The sequence below is a fragment of the Bidens hawaiensis genome, unplaced genomic scaffold (assembly GCF_021521415.1).
Source record: "Bidens hawaiensis isolate Kalapana, Puna unplaced genomic scaffold, B.hawaiensis_p1.1 tig00062735_1, whole genome shotgun sequence".
NCBI lineage: Eukaryota > Viridiplantae > Streptophyta > Magnoliopsida > Asterales > Asteraceae > Bidens > Bidens hawaiensis.
This window is the reverse complement of record NW_027506521.1, coordinates 18,983-29,221: the sequence shown is the minus strand read 5'-3', so window position 1 is coordinate 29,221 and position 10,239 is coordinate 18,983. Positions and strand designations below refer to the sequence as shown.

The 10,239-nt window shown below is 36.6% G+C and overlaps 1 protein-coding gene across 1 annotated transcript; it reads left to right on the top strand.

Moving 5' to 3' along the window:
• Positions 1 to 510: 510 nt before the first annotated feature.
• Positions 511 to 5,859, top strand: LOC143618064 (uncharacterized). Its single transcript, XM_077090402.1, has 3 exons — positions 511 to 566; positions 1,884 to 2,076; positions 5,619 to 5,859. Exons 1-3 carry the CDS (start codon positions 513 to 515, stop codon positions 5,750 to 5,752), a joined length of 381 nt encoding a protein of 126 aa, XP_076946517.1. The 5' UTR covers positions 511 to 512; the 3' UTR covers positions 5,753 to 5,859.
• Positions 5,860 to 10,239: the final 4,380 nt, after the last annotated feature.

Below are 10,239 nucleotides of genomic sequence, written 5' to 3'. Positions count from 1 at the left end.
AAAAAAATAAAGGAAAAAAGAAATGGTAGAGAGGGAGGGGAGGGAGCCGGGCTCCAAAAATATACAAAAGTCAATACGCCGCGTATAGCCCGTACGATCCGACAACTCTATGACAGGCCCGGCTAGGACGTCAAATCGTACCCTAAAACGCCATGTATAAACCTATATGCGACGCGTAGGGTGGTGGTGGGGCGGTGTCCCTAGCAGAACCCTATGAAAATTACTAAAAAGCAAAAGGTCCACCACATGTCAAGATTTGGAAACAAAAGAGACTTGGGTCACAGTCTCACACTACAATCTCTCTCTCTCTCTCTCTCTCTCTCTCTCTCTCTCTAGTACAAACTACAAGCACCCATCTTTTCACCATTCATTCAACTTGCCTTCACACACGCTCTCTCTCACACACACTTAATAAAGTGCCCTGTGTTCGATCGCTATCATATATGAAGAACAATTGAATCAACACCCACTTTTTGTTTTTGTTTTCTCTTTCCAATTCTAGGGTTTGGGAGATGAGCAAATTACGGCCGCCGGAGCCGCTTGATTTCTTCATTTGGACGGTTGAGGTGTGTTAGTTTCTTTAGATCTTGTGTCGGAAGTTGAAGGATTATAATTGCAATTGATCAAATTTTGATTTTATTTGTTAGCTTGATTTTATAGATCAACCTTTTTCCAAATTTAGTTTCTGTTTTTTAAGCCCCAACTCGAATTGGGTCAACTTGTTTTTAATTCAAACTCAAGGTAAATTACTAAACCCAAAATGTACATTAAAGTTTTTATTTCTGTTTCAGCCAAAAATGTCTTATTTTAATCTTTGGAATGGAAAATGTTTAAACGTGTTAACAAATCAAACCGATGGGCTATACATACTTGCCGGGTCAGGAATTGCCACCCCTAGTGTAGTCCGTCACAAAACCAAAGTTATATTTGCTGATTTGGTGTACCATGTGTCACCAAACCATCTTTGGAGGCCCTTTGTGGCACGCCAATCCATCCTGCTTATGAATTGAGTCCACTGCCTTGGACTCAGAAGCAACAACTTGCTTGCTCATTGTGCAAGCAAAGCTAGGCATGTACACGTCGTTTATCCCGTTGAGGCCGTGCCTGATGAAGTCGAGGACTAGGCAACAAACCCAAGCGTACAAGCACAAATAGGCAGTTTAACCTTTAAATAGTTGGCACCTGATATATGGCATGCTTAGTCTTGAAACGAACCGAATGCTTAGTGAACTGTTTGTAAACCGTTTAGCAAGAAGTTCGTTTATGCTCGTTTATTTAATAAATGAACCACACCACCATTTTTTGTTCATTTAGGTAACGAACGAACATCAACAGGTGTCTCGTTCTTTCGTTTATGTTTGTGAAAGTTTGCTTATGTTCGTTTGTTTACATACATTAGTTTACAACTTACATTTTCTAAATTCATTCGTTTGTGTATTCATTATAGTTTTGTGGTTCCATTGGCGTATGAAATTAAACTATCATTCGTTAAAATTTTGTCTAGGTTTGTTATTTATTTAGGCCCAACAAGTTGCTGTTCATGTTTACTTTCATTTTGTGTTCGCCCAATCATGTTCTTTATATTCATTCTTCTTTGTTCAGTTGTGTATGTCCGTTTACGTCCGTTCACCGATTGTATTGTTATCGAACGAACATGAACTCTCTGACTTTCTCTTAACGAATGAACACGAACAAGAAAACTTTGTCCATTTGGTTGTTTGTGTTTGCTCGATCCATCCGCATGCTTGTAACATTAGTTAGCTACAATGATGAATTATCATAACAAGGAGTAAGGAATGTTCTTTTTTGAATTACACTACATTATATTTATAGAAGGTGGTTAATGAGTGGTTGACACTGTGTGATTAAATATTGTCTCCTAGGATGTTGGCCTTTGGTTGGAGGAAATAAATCTTGGCGGGTATCGGCAGACGTTTAAAGAAAATGGAGTTAACGGGGAGTATTTGGAAGGCATGTCCATGTTTACAACCGAGCAAATTCTTCGGTTTATTCGACGTTGTCACATGAAATGGGGAGATTTCATAACGTTATGCAAGGAACTTAGAAGGATCAAAGGTTATATTTCCCAAACTCTCTCTTTTTAGTTGCATGTATTATTAGGTGCTGATTGTTTTTTAGAGGTAAAATGTCTGCAGTCTGCGGACCACATCGGCAGACATCTGTAGTAGAAGAGGTGGACCACATCTCTGCAGTCTGCAAGAAAAAGACTGTTTTTTAACGTTTGAAAACTGCTAAAATAAACAGAAATTTAACCAAACTAAAGAAACCAATATTCCAGTGTTATAGAACCAAATAATTTCTTAAAACTCCAATGCAAGCAATATACAAAACACGTTTCATGTATACAAAAGAAGTTTCAAAGTACGACAAATGTATATATTTTTAAAAATAATAGGAATATACAATAACTACCCGAACCGACATCTTCACTACTACAACCCGAACTGACGTCTTCACTACTACAACCCGAACCGACGTCTTCATACTTGCAACCCAAACCGACGTCTTCATTTTTGCAACCCGAATCGACGTCTTCATCCTTGCAACCCGGACTTTAGTAACCGCCTAATAGAACATAATATTACATTGATATAAAAAACTAACAAACAATAAACACGTTAATGGTATATGACAAAAAGTCAAAAACAAACCCAAAACATTCAATATTCAATATCTACAAGATCTTCATTAGACAAAAACATTAAACAACATTTCTATTAAAACACATAAATCAATTCCAACTAACAAGCAACAAGATCTTCATTAGACCTAAACTTTCCACAAACTTTTTTCAACTAAATACTAATAATAATTGAACAATTATGCAAAATTATAATTGAACTAAAAACTAATAAGAATTCAAGAAATCAGTATTTACTAACTTTTTTCAACTAAAAACCTAATAACAATCTATCTGAACAAATCAATTAACAAGAATTCGATTAACAAAAACCTAATAACATAATTAAACAAATCAAGTAACAAAAACCTAAAAAAACTAAATAATTAACAACTCAATTGAACAATCAATTAAAAATAATTCAATTAACAAAAACCTAATAACCTAATTGAACAAATCAATTAACAAAACCTAAAAAAACTAATCAATTAACAACTCAATGAACAATCAATTAACAAGACTTCAATTAACAAAAACCTAATAGCCTAATTGAACAAATCAATTAACAAAAACCTAAAAAAACTAATCAATTAACAACTCAATTGAACAATTAATTAACAATTAGTGCATCTGGAGAAGTCGTCGGAGCAGTCAGCAGCGGCAAGGAGCAGTCGGCGTCGGAGCAGCGGCGGTGGGTGGGGGAAGTAGAGAGGCTGGCGTGGTGGCGGCGGTTGGAGGGGGAGTATAGGCTGGCGCGACGGCGGTGCTTCAGGAGGAGGAGAGGTAGCGGCGGTAGGGTTGGAGGGGAAGAAGGCAGTTTCTAGGGATGGCAAAATAACCCGAACCCGACGGGTATACCCGAAACCCGAAGCATTCGGGATGGTATACCCGAAGCCCGACGGGATTGGGCCGGGTATGGGATTAGTTTTGAAAAATTTTCACAGGTACGGGCCGGGTATGGGATTTTGTGATACCCAGCCCGATTACCCGAAAAGGCATACCCGTTTACCTGAACTATATACCCGAAATGAAAACCCGAAATTTTTTATTATTTATTCCATTTTTTCTTTACATTTTGTATTTAATATATGCATTGGAAAGTATTATTTATGTTTTATATGTTATCAAGTTTATATATAAATAAAAATATATACGATAACTATAATGGTAAAAAATCTACTTAAAAATCCTAATTAATTTTTTTTTAACAACCTAATGGGTATACCCGATACCCCACGGGTAATGGGCTGGGTATGGGACTGGAATTTATAATCGGGTACGGGTATGGGATTAGCAATACCCGGCCCGTTGCCATCCCTAGCAGTTTCTTGTATCTAGGGTTGAAGGAGGAGAGAACGTATACATTATGTCTGATTAAAAAAAGAATAGGAGAAGAAGTTTGAAGGCGCGGGTCCTTGTCTTCTAGGAAAAGAGGACGTGCGACCTTTTTTAATGAAAGGTCTTCCGAAAAACAAACACATTGCAAACCACATCATCTGCGCGTGGTCAGCGCCGCGCAGACAAAAGACAGCACAGCTACGTGCTGGCACTCAATTAGTAGCGCTGGCACGTCACTCGGCTCCTCGGCGGCGCAGACAAAAGAGGGCAGGAAGAGCTTTTGAGAAAAAACACACAGCTACTTAATCTTTGTCTTTTGCGTTTATTTATTTCTCTTTCTTTTATAAGCAAACTAATGTTCTAAACACAAGTACTTCATCCACATGCACAAGTAGTTTGTTTTGCAATTGTTATAGAACAAAGATTGGGATTTTAGGTTTTAAGTTCGACATAACATGCGATGACTTATTTTACTAAGCAATTGCACTAATTTTGACGTTATTTTACTAATCTCGTGAAAATAACGTTAAAAGTGGCGGAAGGTTAATCAGGCATCATGTGGTGGCGTTGATAGCCGAAAGACAAGGGCACATGCACCGATCAGCCGGTGTCCCGATGATTGAGTGCTATGTGCCTTATGTCCAAGGCTTGATGCAAAACTACTATCGAGCCGGGGGTCTCACCGGAAGCAGCCTCTCTATCCCTATGGGATAGAGGTAAGACTGTCTACATCTTACCCTCCTCAGACCCTACCATAGCATTGCTATTGGTGGGATATACTGAGTACGATGATGATGATGATGATGATGATGATGATGATGATAACATGCGATGACTTATAAGTTACTTAACATTCAAAATTAGGTTTGTAAACGAACCGGACAACACAAACGGAGCATGGCTGCTCGTTTAACTTTAATCGAACAAAACGAACATGAAAGTTAAAAGTACAGGGTTTCTTTTTGTTAAGAAAGTGAACGTGTTCGTGTTCGTGTTCGTTTGTGTTCACTCTTGAACCATATAGCAAAAGCTTCACGAACATAAATGAGTGGGCATAAACATAACTGAACATAGATGAACGAACATAAGTGAGCTAAGGCTAGTTGAAAGTAACGGAGAGAACGTGTTGAGCATAAAAAGTTAATGAAACTAGACAAAGTTGCAATGGGCCAAAAAGTTCTACATAATATATTAACGAACTTAAACAAACTTAAACTAGCAAACATAAATGGAATGTAAAGAAACGCACATAAACAAAATTAAACAAAATAAAATGAACGAGCGTTGATAAACATAAATTAACGAACGAGAGACGTGTTCATGTTTGTTCGTTTATTATTAACTAAACGAACATAAACAAATTTCCCGCTGAAAGTCTGTTCGTTTACAGACTTATTCAAAAAACTCATAAATTTGGTTGTGTTTTAGTTACATCCAAAACCGAACCGAAAATTTGTTTTTACGAAAGCATAAAACCAAACCATCGGTTTTTGTTTGGGCTCGATTATATAGGTTACATATTGGGGGGTTTTTTTTTGGGTTCACGCACACCACTTCGTTTTATGAGCCAATTCAGTAAGCACTAAAACGTTAATGTGCAATTTCAGTTAATATTATAGCGATTTGTTTGTGTTTACAGTTGCTTGCTTGAAGGGGGAACAAAAGGTGCGGCGACCATGGTGGGCCCCATCTTGCTTATCAATAGTATTTGTGAGGGTGGCAAAGCGTAACAGACAATCACGGGTTGTTTCAATGAAACTAGAGCAGCCTTGAATGAACGGTGGAAGGATGTATTATACATCTTTAATTCTGATGAATGCTTTTATTAATCAGGACATAAGATGTTGGATACATCCTATTTAAAATCAGCCCGTGTGTTTTGTTTTGTTTAGAAATTCAACAAGCAAAGATGTCTCAATGTAGGGGCAAAAGCCGTGTTATATTGTATGTTACGTGTTGTTTTTGTTTTAGTTTTTGTGTAAAGTTTGTTGAAAAATTGTTATAGGGTAATACGGATATTTGAATTGTATTGTATTTTGTGTGGATTTGCTTTGGTTTTGGGCATCTTAGCGTGTCGACTTTCTAGGTTGAGATAACTTTAGTCGCGGTTTCTGATCGTTGTATAAACCATTAGAAGCAACGCAGTTTAGATATGACGCTACTGGTTTGAGTATTCAAGTTATCGTGATTTTAAGTGTTTTTACAAATGTGGGTTTTGGCATATAGTCTGGTAGCACCATTTGAAGTCAGTAGTGAACAAAGCATGCCGCACAGGTGTTGGTGCAAGTTGTGTCACATAATATGATGGAATCTCATGATGGTTTATAAGTGCTCGCCTTCTGTTGATATTGTTACATTGTTAATAAAGAACAACTGGGGAACCCAAATGGTGCAGAAGCATCGAGTTTGCACTATGACGAGGTGTTTGGCGATTTGCTCGGGACAATCAATAATACTACATTAAGGAATATACTAAAATTTTGTAGCATCTGTTACTAAACTTATGATACCTTACTCATAAATGCTAACTAGTAAGACTAAAGAAGCCGAATTCAGCATAGGCTGTGGTAGAGATGTTCAACGAAACCGGTTCCTGGAACCGAACCGGTGGACCCGAACCGGACCCGAACCGGTTCCTACCCGTTTTTTGTAGGAACCGGACCCTATCTGATTCAACCCGATGATCCGTGACCGGTTCTTGCATTTCTGAGTGGGGGCGGGTAGGAACCGGAACCGGTTCCTAACCGGTTCTAGCCGTTGGATCGAATATAGCCGTTGGAAATCGTTTTTTTGGCCGTTTTTTGACTGTTGGGGTCAAAAATAGCCGTTGGATCGAACAGGAACCGGGTTAGGAACCGGTAAGAACCGGTTAGATAGGTTAGGGGTCCGAGGGTGGGAGAACCGGTTCGGTTCCCTAACCGGTTTGAGCCTGGAACCGGTTTAAAAGGGGGTTTTGAATATAGGAACCGGTTAGGAACCGGTTCCGGTTCCTAGTCCCAAACCGTTTTGAACATGCCTAGGCTGTGGTGCCACGCTTAAAGGTTAACAAGTTATACCATGAAGTTACAAAGTTAGTTAAATTCAAAGATTTTAATTTTAATTAAATATCAATGCCCTATAACATATTAATCATAACTAAGAAACTGTTTCAAGGGTGATAGATCTGTTTACAATGTGAGATTCATATGTTCAAAGTCAACTAGTAAATATGCTTTTAACTTTACGCAAATTTATATGAATTATGTGTGGTTTGGTTATAATTTCTCACTTTAAATGGCGCCATAGATCAGATCCTTGTCAATGTTTTTTAATTTTTTCATGCTCGTTCCAAGTTCGAAGTATCAATTGTACAAACAAGAGTCCACTTCGTTACATGATTTCTTTTTCATATAGATAGATATAGGATCTATGGAGCAATTACTTAAAAGTACATTTTGTGCTACAGCCCTTCCTATCTGATAGAAAAGGATCCCATGATCCTGAACCGATCTTACCTGGGATTGCAAATCCCAAATTCGTCTATGAAGAGCGGATCTAATTGTATTAGTATCTATAATTGATTTCTTCTGTGTAATACTAATCGATAGGGCCTCATTGGTAAGTGCTACAAGATCTCGTGCATTGGAACCCATGGTTATGGACCCGAATCCATTAGTATGGAACATTTTCTTTTCCAAGTGAAATCCCCTAATATATGAAAGAGTGAAAAAGTTCTTTCGTTGTTGTGGAAGAACATTCGAACGTTATAATTCAATTATTTCTATACGATTTTGTTCAATTAGATATTGCAATTGCTTAATGGTTGAGAAATTTAGTTCATGTGACTAATTTGAGCTATAGAAATTGTATACGCAGATTGTTAACCATTGACTTGCTTTACCAGCATCCGTGAATCTTGGTGAACCTTAGCTACATTATCGGTTTTTGGGTTTTTCAAAACGATGTGGTTTCGATTCTTTTGATTTATGGCTTTCACATTGAGCATTGTTCGGATTTGTTATTTTGTTTACCATTTGGGTTTAATAATTTTAAGCCCAAAAAGAAGAATTTAGGCTTGAAACTTTGGCCTCGTTTTTTTGTTGTTAATTAATCATTACACATTTGAGCCTAAACTTTTGAGTTGCACCATTTATTAATGTGTACAAAATTTTCGAAACTATAAAATAATAAATATCGAATTATTATATCGATTAGTAGAAATGTTAATCCCTTGCAAAACCGATACAACGTTTTCATACTAGCGCACTTGAAGGTTTCAGGAGTAAATCATGAAATTATTTATTATGATTGTAAAGTAGTGGGGCCAATCTCGACAACTCCTGAAACTCAATTTGAAGAAAAACCACCTTAGCAACGAAATTCTGGGAACAAATACTTTTTAACATGAAAACAGCGTAACAAATTTGCTGAAGTTTGTTTTTATAAGTGTTTGTTGTTATTTTTTGTTCGTACTTGCTGATTTACGATTATGAGACTTTATAAGTATTTGTTGATTTATAGTTTGTTGTTATGGTTATGTTTTTTTCTTTTACTGTTATAATTATTTATTTTTATTGCTTTGTTGTTGATTCTGATTCTTTTGTTGATATTACTATGTTTTTTCTTTGTTATTGTAAACGCCGTTTATGTAGATTAATTGTAGTTGATATTGTTTCCTATGTTCTCATTTGTGATAGATTTATATTTTTTTCTATGTTCTCATATTAAAAATTATTTTTTATATGAAATTTCCCTTTATTTTATACTTTGTCATTTCTGAAGGGGCAAAGGGACTATTTTGTCTTTACATTCCAATTCTATAAACAAATGTACTAGAGGTGTACAAATTTGGTATTAAAAAAGCCTGGGATCAGGTATGGAATCAGGTTCAGGTATAATCGGGTATTGAAAGATCTAGTATTAGTAATACCCAGGTTGGGTTTTGGTCCGGGTATTGGCTTGAGAAACCATACCCTATATATCGGGTCCGGGGTCGGGCATTGAACCGGGTCTTCAATACCCGGGTATTTGAATACCCTATTTTCGGGTATTAAAAAAACCCATTTTCCGGGTATTTGAATACACAATTTCCGGGTATTGAAAAACCATTTTTCTGCAGCATTCTTTTGTTAACGGGTCTGCTTCGTTTTTTATTCTAACTCCGATATTTTTTTGCATACAAACTTCAAAGTTCATTCAAACTACTAAACTAGGATATAAAAAACATATATTTTATGTGTTTTAAATTGTTGATTGGTATATCAAAAGACGCTGCTCTAAATAAGTATTTATATCAAATATGTGCTTAAAAAAATCTGTTGGAGAACAGCTACAGATTTGTGAGTAGCCATAGCCACACAATCACTGTCAAGTGTCACACAGACACATGTGCACAAACATTAATATCCAGGCATGCAAAATAATCATGTTCGGGTATGCAAAAAACCCGGGTTTCGGGTATAACTAGAATCGGGTTTTGAGTATGATCGGGTTTATATCGGATACGGGTTCGGGTTTCAGCATTGAAAGTCATACCCTATCCGGCTATCCGTACCCTACGGGTAGGGTCGGATTCGGGTATTAAAAACCCGGGTTTAAAAAATCCGGTTCCGGATTTTTTTTCGAATCCGGTTCCGGATTCGAGTTTTTTGTGCACCTCTAAATATGCCAACCAAACATATTTTGGATTTCAAAAGAATCCTTTAAATTTTATTTCAAATCCTATTCCAAAATATGTTTTGAAATTATTTGACAAAATATCTTACGAAAGTGGAGGGAACCGAAAACCTATTTTCACAAAGCTTTTAGAAAGGGTTGGGTAAGCCCAGTGAGTCTAATACAAAGAAGCGAGAACCCAAACATTCTATTTGACAAAATACCTTGTTATTTAAAATGATTTTCAAGTTTAACGTAGCATTTAAACTAACCCTTGTTAGTTGAAACAACTTACTAGACCTAGCTGGCCCAATATCACTATGATCTTCATAAATATGTTTGTTGGGATTTTGAGGCTATTAAACCAAATAGCCCTAAAAACCCAACAAACATACCCAACAAACATATTTATGAAGATCATATATTCATATTAAGCTTATTGTGCTTCCGACCAACTGAATACCCATTTACAAATTGTTTTGGCCAAACAAAAAAAATTTGCATTCCTAAATGCTATTTTTTTAATATTAAACTAAGTTTTATACTGACCAAAATGGCATTTTATAACAGATAAACTTATTGGGTAAACCCGTCCCAATAGCCCAACAATTACAATTTTAGCCCCT